Raw genomic sequence first — 27,316 nt, 5'->3', positions numbered from 1 at the left:
CTAATTTAACTATTTTTTCTACAAGTCCAAATCACAAAAACAGAAGAGTAAAAGGTGAGTATAGTTTGTGTAACAAAAAAAATTCAAAATATTTTTGAACACTATCGACAAGTAAACTAATCAATTTCATTTTCTTCAAAAAAAATGCAATACTTTGAATGATAATTAATAGCTAGATTGACATTCATATTGCAAAAACTATTTGTGCTAGTAATAGTCAACAATGTTGTCTTGATTAGTTACAACATCTCTCTTAAACGGAGGAGGAACAAAAGGGGGAGATGCACATCTCAATAGCGCCCAATTGACTCCATTGAAGAAGGGGTGCTTCTTAATTGCCGACGCGCCCATGGTCGAACCCATACGTTGGTTCGGGTCCTTCACGAGCAATTGCGACATCAAGTCCTTGGCCGCACTAGGTATGGCCGGCTCCTTAGGGAACTCGAGCGCCCGCGCCATAATATTTTCTAGGGTAATCTCATGGTCCATCCCACGAAAAGGCGTCACTCCATAGAACAACTCATATATGAATATCCCCAAAGTCCACCAATCCACCGCGCTACCGTGACCTTCCCCAGAGACAATCTCGGGTGCCAGGTACTCGTGGGTCCCAACAAACGACATAGAGCGGATATCTATAGGCTCGGCCACAAAGGCGGGTCCCGTGTGGCGGTCAGGCTTCTTCTTACGCTTGCGCCTAGGGTTAAAGCACGACACGGAGGGAACAATGCAATTTGGAAGGATGCAAGAGGTGGAGCGGAAGGGCTGGGTTTCGATGGCGTGCTCGCTCAAAGGTGGTGCGTTTGGCTGATTGTGGCTCGATATTACTTGAGCCGGTGTGGAGGTAGAGTCGTCACACATCAAAGAGAGATCGAAATCGGTTAGCATTATATGGCCGTCGGATCGAACCAATATGTTCTCCGGCTTAAGATCACGATATACAATTCCTATCATGTGAATGTACTCCAAAGCTGCGACAACTTCAGATGCATAAAACCTGGTTAAATAACATGGCATCAAAACATTGATCAACAAAACATTAAAGAATTTCAATCAAAGTCAAATAATGTAGAAGACTATTGATTATGGATAGTTGTCACAGTTTTGTAGTCAATGCCAAAATCTACAAGACAAAAGGTGTCCTAACAATGTGACACAAGATCATTACAACATTGAGGATAAATGGATAGTAGGATAAAACTATATCTTAAGTCAATCATGTCTTAAATCATATTATGAGGAATGAGCCAATGACTAGATCCCCCACCAGTGGCGGATCTAGGGGGGGCAGAGGGGGCGGTCGCCCCCTCCGTGCGACTATTTTTCCCTTATCGGGATGTAAATTTACCAGGTCCGCCCCCTCCGTTTGCCTCCGGCGTCGCCCCGAACAACAACAAAAATAGCCATGTCCGCACTAAACCAAGCTAATACTATATATTCCGCCCCCTCCATTTTCGGATCCTGGATCCGCCACTGTCCCCCACCACCCCCACAAAACTAACTTTTATTAATCCCCATGCAACAGAGAAAAAAAAAAGATAAAGGGGCTTTTGTGAGTTCCTTTGCCCCATCTCTAAATTTCAACATTTTGTACTGCTATTGTTCAGTTTTTGTTGTCCTTTTATGATTCCTTTCGAGAAATGGTAAATTTGAATGAGGAATACATCGTGGTAATAATAGTAATCTGTCCAAAAATAAAACAATAAGATATGAGACACATCAAAACACTTTGAAACCAACCCTTTTCATGAAATAGACAGAGATAGAAGATAACATATGCCAAACGACAAAATTAATTAATCTTTTATTTATGTTTTACGGAAGGACTGACCAAAAAATCAGATTCGATAGGGAGTAATTTTTAATTTGATAAATGTCAAATATCCAATCATGTAGGGGCCACATAGTAATTTCGTATGGGGTCACCAGATAGTGATGTAAATTTTCAAAAAGGAAAATATGGAATCCCCTAAATTCTGCAAAAGTTAATCCAAACATATTTCACTGGATTTTGTGGCATTGTGCCCTCGTTTCAAGGATCCTCTACATAAATATATGGACAAAATAGAAACTTCTCCCCCAAATTCCTCAATATTATTGCTATATTGGTCAAACGTGAATTTATTACTCTTTGTATTCGAAGTTGAAGTAATATAATAGTATTAAAAAAAAGGTAGGATTATTAAAACACATAAATTCACGGACCACGTTAGTTGGGTGGTGCAAGTTAATAGGTCAACCATAATTAGTAAATATTCCAGCTAAAGTGATTGGCAATCAGTAAATTGTGTCTTAACTACAATTAATAGTCTGTTTGAGCTGGCAGCCAACTTATAGTAGTAAAAGATTATTGCATATAGGTGTACATCCAGAAATTAAATGACCGTCAAAATGCAGTTATATTTACTACAACCAAAACGTACTTACACTCTAATTGAATGTGTTAATTGTTTGATTATGAATATGGACGATGCTTTCCATCACGTGAGGTAATAATTACTCGTCAGCTGCCACCATTTCATTTCCATTTATCCACCCTAGCATAGCTTCCCTCTCTACAGTAGAATTCTGTTTTCTCTCACTCAAACCGGACAGTGTCACAGTAGTTACCCACAACCCGGGCCCCACCACCTACGTAAGGCTACTAAGGGCCCCACTTCCCTCGTATGTACATATAATTGCAATGAATAGACAGACGATCGTGATTTTACTAATAATAGTGGAGTATTTCAACAATAACTGGGTGTTAAAAATAATCTATCCTTCAAATACAAGCATACAATTTGAATAGAAATTGTGATTATTTATAAAAGGAAGCGTAATTATATATAATTAGGGCGGGGATATGCATGAGAAGTGCGGAACTTATTAGTATTAATTAAAAAAAGAGTCAGAGAGATTTAATGAGATGAAAGAGTAATTTGATTTGGGATAAGATGAGAGACCTGACAGCGGAGTCGGGGAAGCGTTTGTATGGCTGGCGCTGGCGGAGGACGTGGAGGTCGCCGCCGGGGCAGAACTCGGTGAGGAGGCAGGACCATTTGGGGGAGTCGAGGACGGCGTAGAGCGTGGGGAGAAAGGGGTGGTCGAGCATTTCGAGGATTTCCTTCTCAGTCCTCGCCCTCCCTTCCTTGTTGCGGCTCGCCAGCTCCTTCTTGTCCATCACCTTCGCCGCCAACAGCCCCGCCTCCGCCTTCAGCTCGGCCAGGTAGACGGCGCCGATGTCGCCGGCCCCGAGGCGGTGGAGGAAGCGGATGTCGGAGAGGGAGAGGGAGAGGGAGAGGGGTTTGGGGGGAGGGAAGTGGGCGGAGGAGGAGGCGGTCCAGTCGGAGCTGGAGCTGGTGGAGCGGTGGATGTCGGTGGTGGTGGTGGTGGTGGCGGAGTTGAAGCTCATGCTGGCGAGGTCGTTGGCTATGTCGTCGGCTCTCGCCTCCATTTGGAAGGGGAAGAGAGGGATTGGGAGATGGAAGATTTGATTTGATTTGATTTGATTTGATTTGAGACGATTCAGTACAAAGTGAAGAATATAGATAGGACGCTTCATTGGGCCCCACTTTTGGAATGGACTTCTATTTATTTTTTATTTAATACTCTCACTAGCTCGGAGTATTATTTTTTGCTTTAATTATTTAAATAAACTATACTGTTATATACTCCAAGTACTACCATTCTATGAACTTCAATAGCTTACGGGCATTAATATGGAGGACTAATACATTATTCATCTAATATTTAATAGAATCGATACTAATCACAGTCATTAATATACTATTAAATATTTATATTAATTTTAAAATAAAAAAATTTGAATGAATAAAACAATATAATCTCATAATGACATCGTCTTTACTTCGGTGGTATTATCCGGTTATCTAGATACGAAGTCACTAAAGCTTAATTAAGTATGGAAGTAATCACAACACATTGGTTTCAGTAGTTTTGTAAAGTACTAAATTGGTCGAAATTTTCCACCGAAGACAATGGGATCATTTTTCAAAAATAAAAGAAATTGAAATTATGAGTAGTAGTAGTAATTAGAGAGAAAGGAGAATGTGAATGTATGGAAAGAGAGATGAGTATATTTATAGATGAAAAAAATAGTTTCGGATTATGTGCATGTCATTCATTTATATATTGGGCACTAGACTCGTATTTAAGCAATTTGCTTAACCCTGACCCGAATTCAGGCTTTAAGTCCTCTTCACGTCATCATTCCCCTAAATTTGAGTTCCATGCCACAACTGCTCTAACTCCGCAGGCACCAACCCGGGTCACAACTAATAAACGACACTATTCACAACTCCAGCCTATATTACTGGTAAAAATTTAAAACGTTGAGCAATTATAACATGAGAAATTTATTTTTAATACAAAAAAATTAAAAAATTAGAATATTAAAAAAAAAGTGCACAAAAAAATTTAAAAAAAGTGCAAAAAAATGAAAAAAATCATTTTCAATGTCGCCCCTCTCCCTCTCATCTTCTTCCTCTTCCTCCCTCTTCTTCCTCTCCCCCTCCCTCTTCCAAATGCGTAAAAATTCAGAACTTGGGGCCCAGGACAGCCCGAACCCCCTCCAACGCCGGGCCAAGCCGGGACGCAACGAGTCACGGCCCTGGGCCGCGAGTGAGTCCCCGGGACCGGCCTGGGCCGCAAATTCATCACCTCCATCTCGCGTGGCTGCGGGCCGGGACCCAGGTGCGGTCCGGCCCGCGGCGTTAAGGATGCTCTAAACAAACAAAGCAAAATCGATAAAGAGCACGGCATTGTCAATGCCCTAAACTAATCAAGCAATTTGTAAATGATTCGAATTTTCATTTTATTTAGCCTTATTTGGTAAAGTCCATTTGCTAGATAAACTAAATGCCTTAGTTTGCAGTTATATTTTCGCAAAAAAAAGTAGTACTATTAATTAAATAAAAAAAAAATCGATATGTTACATTTCAATATAAGAAAATATTTAAGAAAGATTAATTAAAACTTTAAATATAAACTTCAATTCTTAATGTTTTTTATGTATAATAATATTGGATTCAACTTGATTCGAAATGTTTGTTTATGCTCGAATAAGTCTAAAATCCTTGAGGATCGCTAGCAATGGGGATCGAAGTCTTGAGTCTTTGTATATATATTCTCTCTTTATTAATTATCTCTTTCCATTTTTCTATTTTATATAGCACAAAATATACTAGTAAGAATGAGGATCGCTAGCAATGGGGATCAAAGTCTTGCGATTGAAGCACTAGGGAAGAAGGCGAGGGTTTCTACCTCGCAGAACACCTGATTTGTTTCCCCATGTCGAGCCAATTCCTAGTGTGGAACGCTCAGGGTGTGACGAATACCCACGTCAAGAGGCATCTAAAAAATTTGATTCGGGAACACAAGATTTTATTTGCTACTGTGATTGAACCCCAAAGGGCGGCGCCGGCAGTGGGGAGGAACTTTCAGGGGCTTCGTTTTGTTGGAGCCAATGTGAGTGGACATATCTGGATACTAGCCCATGAGGATTGGACGGAGGAGGTGGTAGATGACTCGAGGCAGGTCCTACATATTAAGGTCACTGCTGCAGTCTTCTCGTTCCCTATCTACATCTCTATAGTATATGGTAGACATACGAGGGAGACGAGACATGAGCTATGGAAAAAGCTTGGGGATATCTCTTTGGCCGTGGATGGCAGACCGTGGCTAGTGGGAGGCGACTTCAACATATTCCTGACTAATGAGGAGCGACAGGGGAGTGACACGGACAAACACAGAAAGATGATGGAGTTTGCTGATGCCATTGCGGACTGCCAGTTGATAGATCCGGGCATTGATGGGCCAATCTTTACCTGGCATAGGGCAGGTCTTAGGGAGAGGTTGGACATGATCTTGATTGGGGAGCATTGGACATCGGTGTTTGCGACAACCAGAGTGACCCACTTGGCGAGATTCAGCTCTGATCATGCCCCTTTGCTAGTGAGATGTCAGTTTTCCGTTCAGAGATCTAGGCCGACATTCAGATTTCAGAACATATGGGTAAGGCACGAGACCTTCAAGAGTGAGATTGCTAGAGTTTGGGAGGCGGAAACATGCTATAACGGTATGATGAACCTTCAGCTCAGGCCTATCAGGATCAAGAAATTCCTAAAGGTCTGGAACAGAGTGGTTTTTGGCAACATCCACCAGAATCTGAAGAATGCTGAGGATGTAGTCCTTGAGACTTAGATTTTATATGATAGCACGCCTACACCAGCACACGAGCCAACTTGAGCAGAGTCTCGACGGAGCTCATAGTCACGACCAAGATGGAGGAAGAATTTTGGAGGTAGAAGACGGCAATTAGATGGGAGGCAGATGGAGAGAGGAACTCCAAGTTCTTCCACGGTTGGGTTAGACAGAAGAGAGTGAAGTCGAGGATACATATGATCGAGGCAGGGGGCAAGTGCTGACTGAGGTGACCGAGATTAGGAACTCGGTGACCACCTTCTTCCAGCAGCTCTTGACTTCTGATGTAGGAGGCCTTGACCAGCCAGATTTGACACTTATTCATAGCCTTCCAGATTCAGTGGACCAGGATGCCTTGTGCTCGGTTCCGCAGGAGAAGGAAGTTCGGGATGCAGTGTTTGGTATCAGTGGAGATAGTGTGTCCGGACGGATGGTTTCTCTTCATTGTTCTTTCAGCATTGCTGGGACATTGTAGGGAGTGATGTGATTGAAGCTGTTGGGGATTTCTTCAGTGGGCCGTTCATGACTCGGAGCTTCGCGGCGACCATGATCATACTCATACCGAAGAAACTGAATCTAGTCACGTGGGGGGATTACAGACCGATAAGTCTTTGCAATGTCACGAACAAGATCATCACAAAGATCTTAGCATCGAGACTAGCACCTCTGCTTCCCCTTGTCATCGCACCGAATCAGAGTGGATTCATTAGGGGGCATCTTCTTAGTGATAAGTCTTGCTTGCTCAGGAGTTGATTCATGACCTGGGGAAGAAGTTATCGAGCAAAGGTAGGTCGCCAAATCTGGCTCTCAAGCTAGACATGGCGAAGGCGTATGATAGAGTGCAGTGGTCTTTTCTGTTGAAGGTCCTTGAGAATATGGGATTCTCACCTGCTTGGGTGGGAATGATTAGCAGATGCATCTCGTCCTGCTGGTTCTCTGTCTTGGTGAACGGTGGTCTGGCAGGTTTCTTCCAGTCTTCCAGGAGACTGAGGGAAGGGGACCCGTTATTGCATTCTCTCTTTGTGTTGGCGGCAGACTACCTCTCGAGATGTCTAGATGGACTGATCAAGGGGGACAGTGAGATGGTCTACTGATGCCGCAAGAAAGCACCAGTTATTACTCATCTCTCCTATGCGGATGACATTATCATATTCTCGAGGGCTCACAGAGAGGCGGTGGAGAAGCTGGTGGGATGTCTGGTCAGATGGTGAACAATGGAAAGACTAACTTCTATTTGGTGGATGAGCACATGCAGTTTGCTGACACAGTGGAGGAGGTTGTAGGGTTTCAGAGATGAGTACTGCCCTTCACATACTTGGGAGTGTCGATATTCCGAGGGGCTAGGAGAGCAGACCATCTCTTGCCCCTAAGGCAGAGGATGCTGGACAGGATAAATAGTTGGTCCCACCGTTACCTGGCTTATGGGGGTCGCCTTGCTCTGATTAAGAGCACGCTAGCCGCCATCCCCCTGCACATTCTACAGGTTATGAGCCCCCTGATTGGTTTCCTTGATGAGTTGGAGCGGATTCTGACCAGATATTTCAGGGGCACTGTGGGGGAGAAGAGGAAGCTGCATTGGATGAGGAGGTTTGGGCATTCGCCGTTTTCGAGAGGTGGCAGTGGCTTTGGGGTTCAAGCTGTGGTGGAGGCTTCTTGCTCAGGGTTCTCTTTGGGCTCAGTTCATGACTTAGAAATACAGTATTCTTCATTTTCATTTGCATACATCTACTTGGCGTCGTTTGCGTCGTATTTGGTCACTCATGCACGATTATATTCGTTGGTCCTTGGGTGAGGGGAAGATCAGCTTCTGGGATGCTGTCTGGCTTGGGGCTAGCCCTATCCGGAGTCTGTGCGTCCCGGGATATGATCCTCCTCAATCCCAGGCCGTTGCATCATACTGGCATGAACATGCATTGGACGAGGATATGCTGCATGATTTATCTTTCAGGTTTGGCGTATCTCTCGATGCGATCAACCAGATCAGAGCCACGCCGAACGAGTTGGGGGTGAAGGATGTGAGGCACTGGAGTCTGACTAGCCATGGCGAGCTCTCTGTGACCTCAGCCTGGGAGAGCATCCGGACGAGACTGCCGAAGCATGAAGTTTTTGGGATGATTTGGAATGGAGGAGTGACCCCTACCATCTCGGTGTTCATTTTGAGGCTGTTGTTTGGTAGGCTGCCGGTGGATGAAAAGTTGCAGCGACGGGGTATTGAGTTAGCGTCTAGATGTCAGTGTTGTCAGTCTCCTTCTGTCGAGTCCTTCAGTCATGTCTTTCTTTCTAGTCAGTCGGCGATTTCTGTGTGGGAATATTTCGATGCCTGGCTCCCTTCTTCTCACACACCGATTCACACGAGCACTGATATTGCACTTAGACTAGGTCCCTGTCGGAGGTCCTCTTTTACTAGGGCTCCCGCCATGCATATTAGTTTTTTAGTCCCTTGTTTGATCGTTTGGTTCCTTTGGAAGGAGAGGAACGGCTGCAAGCATCGCGGTCGCCCTTTCCGTCACTCTCATGTTATTTGTTAGGTCACTCGTCACCTGCATACGTTCGTGTTGGCCGGCAGGATCACCCCTATTCACTGGAAGGGATGTTCGCCGTCGGTCGATTTCATGCCTTCTTCTCCAAGACAGAGTGTACTGCGTTCGCTCGTGGTCCTTTGGCATCCCCCAGATGCCCCTTGGGTGAAGCTGAACACTGATGGAGCCTTCTCTACTTTGACATTGGAGGTGGGAGAAGGAGGATTGGTTCGTGGTTCTGATGGAGGTCTTCTGCGAGCCTTCTGTTCTCCTGTTGCTGCATCTTCGAGCTTTGAGGCGGAGCTTAAGGCTCTTATTCAGGGTTTGGAGATGGCTATGGAGTTCTCTACACACATTTGGATAGAGCTGGACTCAGCGGCTCTGGTTACTTTGCTGTCATCTGGACAGCTTGGCTCTGCGAATCTTAGACATCATATGGCTTCGATCCAGAGTATGACTTCTCAGCGGCAGGTTCGATTCTCACACATCTACAGAGAAGGAAACCGCACTGCCGACTTTCTTGCAGGTAGGGGGTCCAGACCTCTGCCCTGACGTATTATGATTCAGTCTATGTGCCTCGGTACCTGAAGGCGCTTGTTAGGATAGACCAGCTGGGATATCCTAATTTCCGTGTAGATTGGTATTGCTCTCATGGTAGTTCTCATTTTTACATACCTGTTCTTTCCTTTTGTTTATTTAGTATCTAGTTTTACTTTGATAGCCTGGAGGATCCCAATTTGTGGGGACCTCCAGTTTGGTTTTTCATATTCTTGTTTTGGATCCTAATCACTTTTGGGCTAGGATCATGTTTTGGAACGTTATATTTTGATTTTATTCACGGGTTGGGGGTCTGCCTAAACCCCCCGCCTACACTGGGTGTTTTTGATAAAAAAAACATTTAATATGTATATATAATTATATGGTTTTGATCCATGTAAAACTAGATCTAAATACTAAAAAGCACAAAATAAAATGATACGAAGGGCATTTTTAGGTCATTGTTAGATTATTTTTAGGTTATTTTAATAAAGGATGGCCTAAAATGGTCTAACAATGACATCAAACCACTTTTTGATAAAGGATGGTCTAAAATGGTCTAACAATGACCTCAAACCCATATTTTATAAGATCACCTCGAATTGGTTAATAATGACCTTCCTTGTTTTTGGTTAATCATTGACCATCAGATGGCTTAATTTTAAACACATTTGGGTTGTATTTTTGAATTTAGATGCATTTTTGTTTGGATCAAAATCCTACTATAAATATTTAGTTGCATTTTCATTACATGGTTTTATAGATTTATGAATGGATTTAAGGGATGGAGAAGGGGTCTCATTTTGAAATTTCAAAGGCATTTATAGATTCTGATTTCGGACTTCACATATTTAAGCGACGTTGCAACAACATTTCTGTACCATGTAAGTACCTGAAATATGCAGTATCTTAATTTGCTACTCCAGCATTTATATACTTTCATTAATAGATTTATGTCAATTTATTGGTGTAGATTAGTAGAGGGACTGGTGGGTTTCCACTTCGCGCTTTCCTTTGAAATTTCAATTTCATACTAGCATTCAACAATTTTTTATGTTGTGAATTGTGTTTCATTTTCTTCTTTTTGAATCATCCACCAAACTTTCATGAGTTTATACTTAGTCCTTAATTCTTATTAATATTGATCTTTAGATAAATTGTAGAAGAGCACAAACCGATTGACAGAGGATATTTGTTTAATTTTCTTTTGACTTAACCAATATAGTTATGCTCTAATTTTATTGCAAAAAAAATATATATGTTATTTTTTCGATTCTTAATCATACATATCTAGGATTTGTTACCCAAAAATAGCATGCCCAAATCACCAACGTAGCCCAATTAATATTTCAAGATCGAGCCCAATTCTCGAGTTGATCATTTTTTTCAAAGCCCAATTCTTGTATCCGATTAACTCCATTCGAAGACCGCAATCATCCACTGAAAATTAATTAGAGCAACTGAAATAGTATATGTATGTCTGATTCCAAATTTATAAGTTTAGTTTATTTTGATTTATTATGGTCGTTGCAACTCTTATACTATTATTTTTACCTTATAAATCATTTAAATTACAAATTTCGAACTATATACAAAAATTTTGTTTCGTGCAAATTCGGTATTGAATTACGAAACCAAAACCATCTGATTATACGGGATGGATGCATGCTGAATTCATGCTCTATATTTAAATTATACTCGCGATTAATAAATCGTGAATTCATGATATATAAATCCTCAATAGAAATGATTAAACTTTCACTAAAATCTAATGAGCATCTGATTTACCCTTAACTAATTAATAAATTATACTCCCTATATCCCATAAAAAATAAGGACATTTTTTCATTTGGGATGGCTCATAAAAATATCGCATTCTATTTTTTGTAACTTACATTCTCTCTACAAAGGTGGACATCATTCTTCGCTAATAATACTATAATTACTTTTCTTTCTATATCTCTCTATTTTACCAAATGTACATTAATTCCGTGTCATCCTAAGAGTTTATATTTTTATAGGACGGAGAGAGTATAATAATTTCGGTCATATAATAACAAAGTTTTTTTTCCTAGGGAGAAAAAGTACACAAAACATATCACATATTTCTCTCTATTGAAGTTGGTTCTTGCGTTGGAAAAAGTATAGACATAGCACATATTTCTCTCTATTATATTTTGGTTGATGTCCAACCATGTTGGAGTTGGGCATTTAAAAAACCAAGTACTGTAATTAAAACCTAGACCATATAGGGAATCAATCATATCATCGATTTATTTTAAAAATCAGAGTTAATAGCAGTTAAACCTAAAGATGAAATATAGGTGTAAAAGGTCCCTCTTTTGGGTGGCCAATAATATTGATACTATTAAGTGTGGTTGCAATTAAATGTATACTTATATTTTACATGTTATAACTCATTTATATATTTTGTATGTTATATTGCACAAGAATTGAGTTTATTGAGGATGTATTAACAATAAGATAATTTTAGTCACAAAAATATGTTTGTGCGCAATGATGATCCACATGTATGAATGATGGGGCATTTCTCCACCTCTTTATGATTCAACCCAAATTATCTATAAATATTCTAATTATGTATAAAATTATAAAAATATACGTGTCTCTATGCTTTTTGAGATATTTTGATTAATTGATTGTGCAACTGTAATTTTATAATATGGTCCCAAGAGACAGGTCTATTACGTGAATTTGATTGCATTGATATATCTAATTTGGGCCAACTTCTAAGCAAGTACGTTATTACTTATTACTATATGACATCGACGCATGTAATTGTAATCAACTCATATTCTAACAAATGTGGTTAGATTTGGCCCATTTTGATTTAATTGTGACTATTTTCCTGTTTTGACTAGAGGTAAAAATGATCTTGAAAGAGTGTAGAAGTTGTATTCGAACAGAAGCATGTTAATATGGTCATATGGGGATAGGGTTGTTTTCAATTTATTGAAAGCAATTTTTGTCATTCTTATTTCAAATGAAGAGTAATGATGGGAATGTGTCTTTTACTTCACTTTAAGGTAAAACACCCCGCCGTTAATGGCTACAAAAAGTCTTTGCCATCATCATTGGACAATTTGGACTTCACCATTTTTATGTACGTAATTTTACATATACAAGGTGATCAATTTTATGGATTGTGAAAGTCCTAATTTTGACGATTAACATTTGTATTGTATAACTTTGCATAATTTTATGAATTGTGAATGACCTAATTTAGACTAACATTTATATTGTATAACTTTGCATAATTTTATGAACTGTGAACGACCTAATTTAGATGTTCAACATTTGTATTGTATAACTTGCATTTATAAGCAAATTATAAAATAAAACATTATAAAATTGAGAAATGGCTCCTCTCTCCCCTCAACTACAGTTCGTTGTGAGGACAAATGCAATCAAACGGTCTGATATGATCCTGATCCTATATCATAGGATATTCCAATTATAGTTTCCTATTTATTCACCACATTTTTCCCATTTATATTTAGATATTTGTTTCTTATTTAATAAGTTATGGTAGTAGTATTCTAGTATTATAAACAAGAGAGATTATATCATTGTATCAATCAATCAATGAATATAATATTTTCCCTAAACTTGTGTGGAGCAACAAGAATATTATCTTTCGTTTCCTAATTGCTGTTCGTCGGAGAACGTCCGAAAATCAGCAAATTGAGGTTTATCTTTCGAGAACGTTGAAGGTCAGATCGTCAAATCCATACGAGAAGTCTGATAACTGGTCTCGTTGCTGAGCACGTCTGTAACAACTGGTGCTTTCATCTCGTGCTCATCCCCCGTCTTCGTTCATTCATATTCCCCAAATAAATCACCATTATAAAAAAAAATACAGTCACAGGACCTGCCCCGATCATCTCCCACTGCCGAGCTTCACCGCCGCCGTTCAACGTCATCATGTCACGCAACTACACCGAATTGGGGCGTTATGAACAACTGTTTGATCAATTGGATGCCGCTATCTCCAGGTTGGAATCACGTTGTGACAAAATCGAACGGCGTGTGACAAACTTGCAGGTGTCAAAAGCAACGTATACACAATAGCCTTATGCGTGCTACGATTCCCGCAGAAAGCTTCGCACTCGTCCGCTGCCGGAGCCACCGCCACAGCCGGCTCGAGACCTGCGTTACTGTTCGCTGCCTTGCTGGGACCCTCCGGACCATCGACAACAGTTTGGTCGGGCCGCATATGGGCCGCTACCTGCTCGCCGGATGTCGCACAACACATGTGTGTACAATCAGCCTACATGCCGGGAGACGCAGGGACAATACACTTTCCATGGGTACTTGGCATATGAACAACCGCCGCCTAGCTACTAGGACCCCCCACTATATGGACAGCCGACCTACACCAACATGGATTCCTCCTATGCACCGCCAAGGCAGTACACGACCTCGAATTTTGGGCAACCGCCCTATTTGTCAGACGAGTCCCCGCGAAAGCCCTACATCGGATCTCACCGGGGGCAGCATGAGGATCAGCCCACGCCACCCCCATACCGGCCACCACATTCACCTACATGTTGGGAGTCACCGCAATATGTTCCACCAATCCCTCTTGGCTATCTGCTGCCTCATGCCGTGGAATCCCGACACCTCTCACTTCCTTATCTCCGTCACGATCCATCTAGCCCCTCGCTACCTGTTGTCGTTGCTGTTCCGCCTTCAACTCCACCAGCACCGTCGTGCTGCCCTGACGTCAGTAGAGATGAGGGTGAATTGTTACACGATGACCCGCCCCCACCGACCCCAATTTTGCAGCTGTACAACCCAGATATTAGTGAAGAGAATGAGACATTGCTAGAAGATAAATAGGAGGATGGTTCTATTGGTGAAGTGGAGAATATAATCGCATCGTTCAATGTTGCTCAAATGTCATCGAAAGATGTTGAGAATTGTTGGTTTAAGAGAGGAGGTGCTTGCACTGGTGTAAGGATAATTGCCTATATCCATGTGGATTTCTTTGATGGTGATATTCCAGGTACTGTTCATCGTTCGACATCACTCAACGTCGATGTATGATTCATCCCTCCGCGCAATGCCACGCCATGTTTGAGCATTCTGAGAGGCATGAACAAAGCTTTTCATTTTGGCATGGAATTTTGCCGACAACATTGGGTCTCCTTTGTTGATTTTTGACAAAGGTGATAAATAGAGACATTCATCTGTTCGATATGTGTTTGATCGGGAGGAGACGCCTTGCTAAAGCTTTTGCTTTCAACTCTCGTCAATGGTTCGTGGTTCCCACCTTGAGGACAATGTGAATTTTAACCGTGGGGGAGTTGATACGATCCTATATAATAGGATATTCCAATTATTTAGTTTCTTATTTATTCACCATATCTTTCCCATTTATATTTAGATATGTGTTTCTTATTCAATAAGTTAGGGTATTAGTATTCTAGTATTATAAATATGAGAGATTATATCATTGTATCAATCAATCAATGAATATAATATTTTCCCTAAACTTGTCTGGAGCAACAAGAATATTATCTTTCGTTTCCTAATTGCTGTTCGTTGGAGAACGTTCGAAAATCAGCAATTCGAGGTCTATCTTTCGAGAACGTCGAAGGTCAGATCGCCAAATCCATACGAGAAGTCTGATAACTGGTCTCCGATCCTTTTGCTTTATCAACAAATGAGATTGTTCCATAAAAAAATACTTCATATGGTTAAGTTGGATGAATATTTATGATGGGTAAAAGATATAATCAAATTTAATATTAAAATTTAACTTATTAAGTTGGATGATTGCCGATAAACATAATCATATCATAATAATATATTATTGTAATATACTCCTAAAAAGTTATATATATATATGGCGATAAAAATATCATGAAAAATTGATGTGTTTTATGGAGTATATTTATTGTATGGTTGTGTTTTATTAATTATGTGTCATGTATATGAGGTGATAATTCTTCGAGGTCAAGTTCGGAGTGCTGTTATTAAATGTTGATTGCGACTAATTATCTAGCTACACGAACATGTCTATTATATGTCAATTTATATTAATGAAGATGTAAAACGCAAAGATATACGATATTTCTTGTTCCCACAATAGTATAATAGGAAAAATACGCATTTACCATACGTTGTGTATACGTAGACATCCATCTATATATTTAGTTTTATCCTTTATTATTTTATCTATGCGTGTAATACTTATATACATAATCCTTGTCTATTTTTTGGATACATGAATTAACATGCAACTGCTAAAACATTAAGCACGAGTTGTCATCTTCGTCTTATTAAATGTTGATACTTTTTGCTTTACTTTTTGCTAATTCACTGTTTTTGTAGAATTATATATGCGGCTATAAGCAAACATTCAATCTCCATATGTAAGAAAACAAAGTTTGAACCATTAATGATTATTGTTCGCATGTTGGTGAAGTTTTACTTTTAAACTTTGGCTGTTTTCAATTTTATCATATCATTTTCAAAATGTTTTATAAATTGAATTAGGTGTCTTACAAACTAAAATACACTTTGTTTTTTCGTTAAATATGTTAAGTTATTAATATATCAGAAAATGATACTATGATACATTACAACATAACATGTTACATTTAACATATTACATGACTTACATCAGAATCATGCTTTTTAAATATACGTTTATCATTGTTGGTTTTGTTTTACATATTTAGTTTAATACTAATAAAAAATGTTATTGACATTTTTAATTTTACAATTTTCATTAAAAATTAAACTCAATTTAATTTATTATTTTATTCATTTACTTGAAGTTGCATAGAATAAAATAAATTAAGCTGTCATTTTTATAAACAGTATGAATTTAAATAACAACTACTAATGTATTAAAATTAAATTAAATACGTAAAACGAAATAAATACTCTTTTTTTTGTACAAATAATACTAGATCTACATTCAATGAACATGGTGCTCAGTTTGTAGTATAACATTTTCCTTATCATAATTGCACCAATTTTAAGATTAAAAAATAAACCAAATTTGTCTCATCATTTGGTTCACGATTTAGCACTCCTAAGTCCTAACATTTATCACAAATACACCTATCGAATTTATTTATAAGCATATGAATAGAGAATTTATGTATAGTATATTGATATAAAATGATATTGGCGTTGAAGAAGTTGGACGACACGAATGAGCAAATCAAGGTGGTTGAAAATTGAAATAAATTGTTGCAGAGAAAGAATTGACATCCTCGACCTCATCCATGGCGTTGACACACACACCCCTCCTTCCTCTTCCCTCCAAATATACACAGCAAATGCAACGTAGTAGTACATAGTTATACTAGTATTCAATTTCTTCAACTTTCCCTTTTCCGCCATTTCAGTATTTACAACTTAGACTATACTACTACTACTACTACTGCTGTTCATCATCATCATTATTCATACCCAAAAAGAACCAACGCCGCTTCTTCTCGTGATTTGCATAAAGAATTCCCCGCTCCCTCCCTCTCTCTGCTTTACAGTTTTCACTCCTTTTACTCCCACTGCAATTTCGCAAATTGCAATTACACCCCACCCTCACTTTCTCGTGCCCTTCTTCACTGGTAGATTGAATTGTTATGTTCACCCTCTATATATTTCTTCCAATATAATTTGTGGGGTTTTCTTGTTTCCTCCTTTTCTTTTCTTTTCTTTTTCTGTTCCTTTCTTTATGCTCTTTTAAAAAAAAATTTTAATTTCCAGTTTTGAATTGTTTTTTGCCCTCGGCTTGCTGCTTTGGTCCTTTCAACAGGTAGGTACCTTCTCTCTTTCACTCTCTCCATTTTCATGGCTTTTTTTTGGGTATGCTAATGTTTGAATTATGTTTAGGATAATTTTGGTGTTTGCTATATTGGGTTCTAAATTTCATTAGTTGCGGTTGGATTGTAGTGGGATGAAGAGTGGTCCAACTTGTTGATGTATCCTTGTTGTTAGTCTGGAAGTGAGAGAGACAACTCGTAATCAATGAGGTTTGGGATCAGTTTCTTTCATTTTTTCTCGTCCAATTTACTCAAAGTGGCCTCTTTTTATGAACAAGAGAGAATGATTAGGTTGTGCTAATGGTTTATGCGTTTTCCTTTTTCTGTCTAACAGGTGATCTTTGTGGTTTCAAATTCCATGAAAAAGCTCAACTTTTTGTGAACTTTACCTTTTTTTGTTACTTTCTGTGAATTTTTGACTGGCGTATGTGATCTTCATTTGTTTAATCAGTTAACAAGATAAGTATTTTCAAAGAGTTCTTGGATCCTAGTATGAAAGAATCCCAGATTGAAGTGTGAAGAAGATCTAAATTTAGAAGAAGAAAAGTAGGATCTCAGCTTGAACTTGACTTTGGATCTGCTTCTTGTTGTCTAAAGTTAATGATTTTTGCAGACTACCTTTTCAGCACAAACATTTAGAACCTTATGAATGAATTTTGAAAATATCACAACTGACACAATTTCTGAAAAGCTCATTTAGAACTTTTAATGTCGTCGATGCAAAAATGACTAGTTATATTGCTAAACTGAATGCTGTTTGGTAATTTCTCGGATATATAGCTGATGATACCTTGTCGTCTGTGACTATCAAGGTATTTTCGTATGACCACAAATTATATTCTGGCATGATTGTCGAGTCACCTCCATTTTGCCTTCCACGATCATGAGTGCGCTGCTTGGTAGACATGAGATAATAGAGTTGACAGAAAGCTACGACTCTGAATCTAATATTAGTAGAGACGCTGCTGGAAAGCATCATTTGGGGAAATCACTAAAGAAGCCTAGTATTGAGGATGACATCAACAAAATCTTTGAAGCAATTGAGATTGGGAGCTCTCGTCGAGGTATTGGTCAATCAGAACGATATGTTAGAGACGCATCACACAAAAGTGCCATGAAGAGGCCAATGCGAGATGGCCCTTCTCATGCTTCGGGTATTGGACTTTCGGAGCCAGTGAGTTTGAAACAGGCGTTGAGAGGGTTATGCATCTCTCAAGCATCGGAGATGGCTGCAGTGAAGAAACGCATGTCAAGGCCATCGGCTTCTCCTGGGATTTCAGAAGTAGGAGCTGTCAAAAAGTTGTACAGGGCTGTAGTTACTGAAGCAAGTGAAGCTGCTGCTCGGCCTCTTGACGAAGTTAAAGGGAATTTGATGGAGATATCATTAGTACATGAAAGAAGCTCGTCGAATGTATCACACAAGGCTGAAGTTTCCGAGAGAAACAGGCAGTCTTCTGTTCTTTCAGAAGATATCACTCCTATTCCCACTAACGATGGATGCAGTCTTCCGAATTCTGATCCCGTGGGGAGGTTGAAATTGCCATATTCATCTGTTAACATTGCACTTAACAAGAAAGTCGAAGAGTCTGAGAGTTCAGAGACATCAAGTGGGCTGCAAAAGAAGCATGTGAAAACGGAGCAAATCAGAAGCACTGACAAAGGTTTTGGTACATCTCAACAAAATGTAACAACTCAAAACATTGCGAAGAAGAAAATTGTGCCAAAAAGGACCTTTACTAAGAAGAATCGCAGTCACCATAGTGAAGGGCCTAAGAATGATAGTGGTAACGAGACTAGCAAACTAGCCCACCAAACACCAGATTCTGTCCTGGAGAAGCGATGGGAAGAGTTGGAGGAATCATTCCCATCATGCTCCATAGATTCTAGTGCTCCTAAGAATTATCATGTTCCACATACCTTTAACAAATCAAAGAGTGTTTTGATGAAAGCTGATGAAAGGTCGAGATCAAGGGAAAAAGGAGAGTTCTCACAGAGCTCAAAAAGTAGCATAGGAGAATATAGCAGCACAACAAGCTATAGTGACGAGAGCTATCCCAGTGGGTCTAGCCGAAGTGGCTATCGACCTCATATGTCGAAGGACTTGAGATGGGAAGCCATAAGTTCTGTCCAGAAGCAGCACGGTAGATTGGGCATGACACATTTTAAGTTGTTGAGGAAGATTGGTGGTGGAGATATTGGCACGGTATACCTCTCTCAGCTGATTGGCACGGGCAGCGTCTTTGCCATGAAAGTTATAGATAATGAATATTTGAGCAGCAGAAAGAAAATGCAGAGGGCTCAAACTGAAAAAGAGATCCTTGAAATTCTGGATCATCCTTTTCTTCCTACACTTTATGCCCATTTTATGACAAATAAGTATCTGTGTTTAGTCATGGAATACTGTCCTGGGGGTGATCTGCACGTGCTTCGCCAAAAGCAGCTCACTAGGAGTTTTCCAGAGAAAGCTGCCAGGTAAATTCTTTAGCTCTGCTTATGACGAGTACGTTTCACTTTTCAATACCTCTCTAACATGATCAGCTGAAAAAAATCGAATACTTGCTTTAGGTGATTTCAGGTTCCCACCATAATAACTTGAAATTTTGATCTGTGATGTAGGTAGAAAAAGAGTGAATACTTGCTTTATTATCGATTTATATCCACTCATCTTCTGCTAGGAAGATAATTCAGATTTCCCACTAGATACAGGCATTTGAAGTAGTTGGAGCGATGTTTTTATGGAAAACCGATGCAAAACTTTAAAAAATGAAGATTAAGCAGAAAATTTTCTAAATACCTGAAGGCATATTAATTGCTTAAATGAAGTCTGATTTGAATCTCTTCAAATGCTCTCATTGGAGGTGGTACACAACAGTTTGAATCTCTTCAAAATTCTCTCTTGCACCCAATAATCTGAACATGGGCGTGCAGGTTCTACGCTGCTGAAATACTCCTCGCTTTAGAGTACCTTCACATGCTCGGTGTGGTGTACAGAGACTTGAAGCCCGAAAACATTTTGGTTCGTGAAGATGGTCACATCATGCTCTCAGACTTTGACTTATCCCTCAGATGTGCGGCAAATCCTATGCTACTCAAGTCGTCTTCTCGTGTTTCTGAGACACCAAAGAAGATGTCCAGTCCCTGCTCGGATTCCAGCTGCATACATCCCTTCTGCCTTCAACCATCATGGCAGCTTTCATGTTTCACACCCAAGTTCCTAACTGCTGCAGCCAAAACCCGCAAGCTAAAATCCGAGTTAGCTGCTCAGGTCATCCCACTGCCTCAGCTGGTAGTCGAGCCTGTAACTGCACGATCCAACTCCTTTGTGGGGACACACGAGTATCTGGCTCCAGAGGTCATCAAAGGGGAAGGTCATGGGAGTGCAGTGGATTGGTGGACGTTTGGGATCTTCCTGTATGAGCTTTTATACGGTAAGACGCCCTTTAAAGGATCCAGCAACGAGGATACTATATCAAACGTGGTGTCACAGTGCCTCCAGTTTCCACAATGTCCGATGGTTAGCTCTCAAGCTCGAGACTTGATGAGGAGGTTGCTGAAGAAAGAGGCAGAGAACAGACTTGGGTCTGCAAAGGGGGCTGCAGAAATCAAGCAACACCCGTTTTTCGAGGGGCTTAACTGGGCGTTGATCAGATGTGAGACGCCACCAGAGCTGCCCAAGTTCTTTGATTTCGGTAATGTTATCTCTAACACTGTTTCTCACAGTAAAAAGAGCAAGCTCCCCACAGAATTTGAGGAGAGGGGTGAGGGGATAGAGTTTGAGATGTTCTAGCAAAATCAGAATGTGGTATAATCAACACTGAAATAGGTTAGTCTTTGTGTTTTTCCCTTTGTTTTTCTAACTCAAGATTACCTCTTTCATGTAATTGATATATAATTGTAGAGTATATAATGTAAATGTGTTTGGAAGTTGGCAGCACATATACAAGCTACGATGAATCTCAACTTAATCGAGACTAAGCACATGTACAATGATACATGAAAAATGGGACTACAATTTATGAGATTACTTAAGTTAAAATCTAATTCACACAAAAAGGGAAAAACAAAATAAGAAAGGAATCAATTTACTGATTTGCCCTCACTGACTCCCACCTAAAATGAAGCACAACAGCAAGATTTGCTGTAAAACCCAAAACACTCTTGATTTCAAAACCGATCATCAATGGCTTCGGCGCCATCACCTGCTACTACTAAGCCATTTTCAGTTCTCTTTGTTTGTCTCGGAAATATCTGCAGAAGCCCCGCTGCTGAAGGCGTCTTCACCCACCTCGTAAAGCAAAGGAATCTTCACTCCCAATTCTTCATTGATTCCGCTGGAACCATCAATTATCATGAGGTATTTCTCTGCGTGTGTCGTGGGAGTTCATAGGAATTGTAAAAATTGATTCTTGAATGGGGGCTTGTTATGATTTTCTAATTACTTTTAATGATTAACCTAGGGAAATCAAGCAGACCCAAGAATGATAGCAGCTGCGAAAAAGCGTGATGTTGAGATAACTTCGATATCGAGGCCGATAAGGCCCTCCGATTTCACAGATTTTGATCTCATTCTTGCCATGGACAGGCAGAATAAAGGTGTGCCTGTGTTGTTTGCTGTTTCAGTATTGCATTCTACTGCTTTTGATGATGCAAATGATTTGTAGATTTCTATCATGTGTTTGGCTTTTATTGTTAGGGAAACACAATCGTTTAGCCCCATAATTCGGCTTAGCCCCTAGTGATTTCCGGCGTAGGCCTCGTTGGCAACCGGAGTTTACTCTACCTGCATAAATTTGGTAACATGGAAAATGAAGATATTCCGTCATTGAAATGACATTGTTTTATGTGTCTATTTAAAAAACTACATATAGCATAGAAAGAAAAAAGTCGTTTTGATGACTCGGTAAATCCCAATTTTCCAGATATATTGAATCCGGGAATCACCACCGGGCTAAATTGTGCCTAAATCAGTAATTACAAGGCTTATATGGAGTATGTATTAATTTCATAGAAGGTCAGGATAGGTTGGTTTATGGGCCAAAATGAGTGTATTTGCCTTTATTATTAGTATATGGTTGAAGGATATGGAAGGGTATTTGCTAAATGGATGAGACTCGTACTGTTGTTGTAACTTGTAAGAGAATATACTTGCGGCATTTGAGAAGTGGAAGAAGAGAGAGACATTACCTGCTGATGCAGCTAAGAAGGTATGTATGCCAATATCTGATGTGATTGTTTTCGTCTAAATTCCTTTTTCTGACATAGGATTGTCGTTCATCGTTGAATTGATGCTTGCAGGTTCAGTTAATGTGTTCCTACTGCAAGCGGCATAATGAAACTGAGGTGCCTGACCCGTATTATGGTGGCCAACAAGGTTTCGAGAAGGTAACACACATTTGTTGCAGCTTATCTCATACGCAAGTAGTTATGCTTAGATTTTGGCTAAGATCCATGCTTCTTTTAAATAAAACATGAAGTAACAAATAATGACTTTGGTACAGACTGCAGTGATGGCAAATAAATTTCATACTGAAATAGAAGTTTTTATTTGAATGAGATTAGAAGGAAACACATCACAAAATGATGTGACATGTTTTTTGACAGCACAAGCTTACATTGAAGTTTATCTGTAGAAAACTCCCATGGAACATGAGCTTCTAGTTTCAAACTCTCAAGCTTAGTTTTACTGTTTGTCTCGACTTGAATCGTTATGTTTTTTTTCCGACTTGGTGTTCCTCCATTCCTCAGCTGCCTTAGTTCCACAGTATGTGCTCAGAAAGCGACATGATTGTAAACTCATGTTTTTTATTATGTTTGTGGTAGGTTCTAGATATACTCGAAGATGCTTGTGCATCGCTCTTGGAAAGTATTCTTGGCACAACAAGTCTTGGCTAAGTTTCGGGCTTTCTTCTCCATCCATGCTTGTTGTCTTCCATATTTCTACTCGACAACTAACTTTCAATTTGCATCGACACATGAAATTTTTGATGCTACTATCACTCTGTTTAATCTTCCATTAGTATTACTTATCATTGTTATTCTCTCTTTTTGATGCCCTAAAATAAAAACTATTTAACCAGTGAATTTTCTCAATCTGAATAATAAATACTAATAGCATATCTATATATTTTATGCATGATATCACACGTAGAAACGAGTTCAAACTGTTATTTATTTAGTTTTGAAGTATTGCTAGTTTCTAATGAGACCCGCCTCATAGAAAATTTTCCTTAATTTTGGTGGACAATTTAAAATGAAAAAACATTCTGAGCTTTCGTTTTAAATAGATAGGGCATTTACCTAGATGGTCATTATGAAGTTGAATAATTCCTGAAACTATTGTGTTTAGTTTGTGAGGGTTCCTCTTGATTTATCATTATATCTGTGGCTTAATATTCGGTTCATAATAATTCTATTGACTTATCAAACGAACATCTGCCTTCATGTCATTACTTTCGAGTATTCCACATTTTTGGAGAAATGATTTGCAGACCATTGCACAAGGACATGTAAGAATCTTGAAACTCAAATTCGACGACGAGTTGAGTTCTTTCCCGGAGATTTCCTTGCAACGTAAAGAAGATCCTCGGGTACACTCCTTGTCGCCTAACGAGGGCAGTGTCAATCCATTTCACGTTCATTCCATTTCATCATACTAAGAATGACCTTAGTATATATGACACAATTTCCACCATGCCCGTGGAGATGGTCGGGCCCGTGTTGAAATGGTTGATTTCCTTTTCCACCTCCCATTTAATTGAGGGCATATGTATCATTTCTCAGGATCAGATTTTTATCGTCCCTTAGATCCGATCTTTAAAAATTTAACAAAAAAAAATCAATACTAATTGCACTAATTGCAACTAACCATATCAATACTAATTGCACTAATTTCTTGACATTTTTGAAAAAAAGAGACTTTTTTCCATTAATTGCAATTCTGCTTATAATTCCCACTTTCACTCTTCAACACAAACAGTGACACACACAGACTATTTCATCAAAATCTCTCCCCAGATATTCTCAACAAATTGAAAAGACTTTTTCTTTTTTTCCCTTTAAAAAAGTGTTTTCTTGCAAATTGTAGCAGTGCAACGTCCGTCATGATTTGCGTGAGAAATAAGTATCGTAATGTGATGAATTATTGCAACGGCGAAAATAAAATCCAATGTCACACTTGAGAAGCAAACATTTGGAAAATTACAAGAGGCTTTAGCAGTTTCCTCACCAACAACTGAAGTCTCAACTTCAATAAAATAAGCAAAGCCATGGCCAATATATTGAACTTTTTGGATCAAATGCTATCCCCAAACTCTCAAAATCTTTTGGTAGTTAATTTAAATGGATCAATAATAGGTAAATAGTAAAAAATGATAACACAAGTAAATTACGATAAAGAAATGTATAAACTAAAATGAAATTACATTCTCCAAACCCAAATCTCTTTTGAGTAAAAGATAACTTGGAGTGAGAAGAATGGCGTTTATATTGTAACAACCATCATCCTTTGTGCCAAACAAACTAATTTCTATAACATTTCTCCTCTTGTATGAGTAGTATAAAAAGCACTTCTCATCACGTAACATCAACATGTCGCCATTTCTGCAATGTTATCAATCTCGTATGGCGGCTTATGGCGGTTTGCCTAAAAACCGCCACAGGGATATGGCGGTAAAAAATTAAATAAATAAAATAATACTTATATATTTATATATAATTCAAAAATTAAAAAATATTAAAAATATAACATCTAAAACACTTTAAACAATTAATAAAGCATAATATACTACTCTAACCACCATGTTTCTTGCATAATGTCTTATTCCTAAATGCAGTACACACGCAATGTTGTCAAATGTCGGATATGGCGGTGCTATGACAGCGACATGGTGCTATGGCGTTTCCACCACCGAACGCCATGCCATAGCGCTGCCATATCCGCTATTTGATAACATTGCATTTCTGTAAACTTTGATAGGCTGAAGACGTGGGTTGGAATGTCTGAATGGGGGATGATTAAACATGAAACATAATCCTAAATAAGGTCGGTCCACGATGAAAGGTATCTTGCTCCAACGTCTCTTGACATGTTCAGATTTCCATATCTCCTTATCATATGGTTCATCATTACAAAAACACAAGGAATCCCCCAAAGCATACAACCTCCACTTGATACGATCTCTTCTTTTAGCATCCACAGGCGCAACAAAAGTGCTAAAATGTTCTGTCTCAATATCAAAACAACAAATGCAAGGAATCTTCTCCTTCCATTTTGTAATCAACCAATAGAGCTTGCCATTAACAAATACACCAACTGAGCTGTAGCACCAATCAAACAATGGTGGGAAAACCCGTCTCCACGAAGATCCTCTTTCAAGAATTAATCTAAAACTTCTGTATCTACAGTTAAGAAGGACAACCTTGTGTTGTCCACTTATTTTGCTCACTCCTAGTCCATAACAATCTAGATCACGTAGGTAAGGCGCATGGAGCTCAAGAAATTCACGGGTGGTCGGATTACATACATAAAGTGGATCACTAGACGGATTCCTTTTAGGGTTTTTAAGGAGCAGACCATTGGCAGAACCAAGTATTGATGATGCGTGAGAGAAATCAAACTTGGTGATTGGGTCTTGCTTGTGCTTGTGCTTGTGCTTGGCTTCCGATTGGAAAAAAATTAACCAATTTGAAGCTGTCACAGGAATGGAGACGTCCAATTTGAAAACATTGAATCAATTTGAATCAATGCCCCGTATCGAGACAACTAGGACGGGAGCCGATTCAGAAAGATCCAACTTAATAAAATCATCACTCTCAATCATATTGAGCCATGGCTTGCAAACACATTTTGACGGCATATTCAAGTTGCTTCTTCAGTGATGAGGCGGATGAAATCATCTGCATCATGCATATGAAATCTTGTGTCTCGGGATTACACCGTCGTATTATTTCGATTGCCCGATTTTGGCACCAAGTGGATATCATTCCACGTATCCGTTGATTTCTGATTATAGGTGAGGGTGGTGTGTGTATCATATTCTCAGATTTAAGCAACTCTTCACAATCATATGTCTGCCATATTAAAGTATCTTATCAACAAACAAAACTGAAATATTTAATAGAAAAAGATAATAAATCGACAAGAGAACGAGAATATACTCAAATATGTATATGAACACACTTGATAAACAGCATAAGACCAAACCATATATGCACATAGCCATCCCAAAAATTCTCCCTCTAATAACAAAACAAAGAACATAAAAACACCCATGCATTGGCACACATAACCATAATTAACACACTCACAATTCCAAACAAGTTGAAAATCATAAGTTAATTCTAAATAAACTACAACATAAATAGTGGAAATTGAACCAATCCAGTGGAAAGAAGGACGGGATCCCTCATGAGTTTCTTGGATAGCGGGCACTTGAACCTCTCCGGCACCTTGAAGGAGATCGTATCTTCATCCTTGTTGAGTTTCAAACGCTTCAATGCAACGAGTATATCACGTGTCTTGTCTAGCTTATCAAGGCTGAGGTCACCCTCCACACCCAAGACCTCCTGCAACCTTTCCCACGTCCTTTTCTTCCAGTCGACCGCATTCATAATAATTTCACCATCCCTTTCGTCCATTTCACCTCACAATCTCTTTTCTTTTCTTGATTTAGTCCTACAAAACAAGTAAGCAAAAGAACAGCTTGTTGGAATATATAAGATTTGAACCTCTCCGACACTTGAAGGAGATCGTATCTTCATCCTTGTTGAGTTTCAAACGCTTCAATGCAATGAGTATATCACGTGTCTTGTCTAGCTTATCAAGGCTGAGGTCACCCTCCACGCCCAAGACCTCCTGCAACCTTTCCCGCATCCTTTTCTTCCAGTCGACCGCATTCATAATAATTTCACCATCCCTTTCGTCCATTTCACCTCACAATCTCTTTTCTTTTCTTGATTTAGTCCTACAACAAGTAAGCAAAAGAACAACTTGTTGGAATATATAAGATATATGTTGGAAGAGTAATTTAATTTGGAGGAAGTATTTGAGAGGAGAATGAGTGGAATATATAGGAAATGATTTTTGGAGTGGTGATATGGAGAAAGTAAGACACACTCTTTATTTCTCAAACTTTTTCAAGTTCTCAACTCATATAAAATGTTACAACTCACTCCTATAAATAGGCATCCTCTTCCTATTCTAGAATCTACCTAATAATTTTATATTATAAATATCTAGATTTTTATCTATAA

At 39.2% G+C, this 27,316-nt stretch overlaps 5 protein-coding genes across 8 annotated transcripts; 4 read left to right on the top strand and 1 right to left on the bottom strand.

Moving 5' to 3' along the window:
• Nucleotides 1–159: 159 nt before the first annotated feature.
• Nucleotides 160–3,506, bottom strand: LOC121811066 (serine/threonine-protein kinase D6PKL2-like). Its single transcript, XM_042211839.1, has 2 exons — nucleotides 2,946–3,506; nucleotides 160–997 (listed from the first exon to the last, which is right to left on the bottom strand). The coding sequence occupies exons 1-2, from the start codon at nucleotides 3,434–3,436 to the stop codon at nucleotides 208–210; spliced, it is 1,281 nt and encodes a 426-aa protein (XP_042067773.1). The 5' UTR covers nucleotides 3,437–3,506; the 3' UTR covers nucleotides 160–207.
• Nucleotides 3,507–5,292: 1,786 nt separating this feature from the next.
• Nucleotides 5,293–6,957, top strand: LOC121741759. The gene is made up of 3 exons (XM_042134646.1): nucleotides 5,293–6,186; nucleotides 6,374–6,605; nucleotides 6,680–6,957. The coding sequence occupies exons 1-3, from the start codon at nucleotides 5,293–5,295 to the stop codon at nucleotides 6,955–6,957; spliced, it is 1,404 nt and encodes a 467-aa protein (XP_041990580.1).
• A 6,707-nt stretch (nucleotides 6,958–13,664) lies between these two features.
• Nucleotides 13,665–14,123, top strand: LOC121741757 (leucine-rich repeat extensin-like protein 3). The gene has a single exon (XM_042134642.1). The coding sequence runs from the start codon at nucleotides 13,665–13,667 to the stop codon at nucleotides 14,121–14,123; it is 459 nt and encodes a 152-aa protein (XP_041990576.1).
• Nucleotides 14,124–16,424: 2,301 nt separating this feature from the next.
• Nucleotides 16,425–21,557, top strand: LOC121811660 (serine/threonine-protein kinase D6PK-like). Of its 4 annotated transcripts, none has more exons than XM_042212548.1 (6): nucleotides 16,425–17,058; nucleotides 17,196–17,275; nucleotides 17,878–19,537; nucleotides 19,994–20,888; nucleotides 21,320–21,419; nucleotides 21,523–21,557. In XM_042212548.1, the coding sequence occupies exons 3-4, from the start codon at nucleotides 17,949–17,951 to the stop codon at nucleotides 20,850–20,852; spliced, it is 2,448 nt and encodes an 815-aa protein (XP_042068482.1). In that variant the 5' UTR covers nucleotides 16,425–17,058; nucleotides 17,196–17,275; nucleotides 17,878–17,948; the 3' UTR covers nucleotides 20,853–20,888; nucleotides 21,320–21,419; nucleotides 21,523–21,557. The 4 variants fall into 4 exon arrangements, with proteins under 4 accessions (XP_042068482.1, XP_042068484.1, XP_042068483.1 ...); XM_042212550.1 differs by having other exon boundaries at nucleotides 17,196–17,399; XM_042212549.1 differs by having other exon boundaries at nucleotides 17,136–17,275.
• Nucleotides 21,246–22,957, top strand: LOC121741756 (putative low molecular weight protein-tyrosine-phosphatase slr0328). The gene is made up of 5 exons (XM_042134641.1): nucleotides 21,246–21,419; nucleotides 21,523–21,658; nucleotides 22,202–22,269; nucleotides 22,361–22,447; nucleotides 22,886–22,957. The coding sequence occupies exons 1-5, from the start codon at nucleotides 21,246–21,248 to the stop codon at nucleotides 22,955–22,957; spliced, it is 537 nt and encodes a 178-aa protein (XP_041990575.1).
• Nucleotides 22,958–27,316: the final 4,359 nt, after the last annotated feature.

Source organism: Salvia splendens, chromosome 7, assembly GCF_004379255.2.
Source record: "Salvia splendens isolate huo1 chromosome 7, SspV2, whole genome shotgun sequence".
NCBI classification, from domain to species: Eukaryota; Viridiplantae; Streptophyta; class Magnoliopsida; order Lamiales; family Lamiaceae; genus Salvia; species Salvia splendens.
This window is presented reverse-complemented; position numbering and strand designations above follow the sequence as displayed.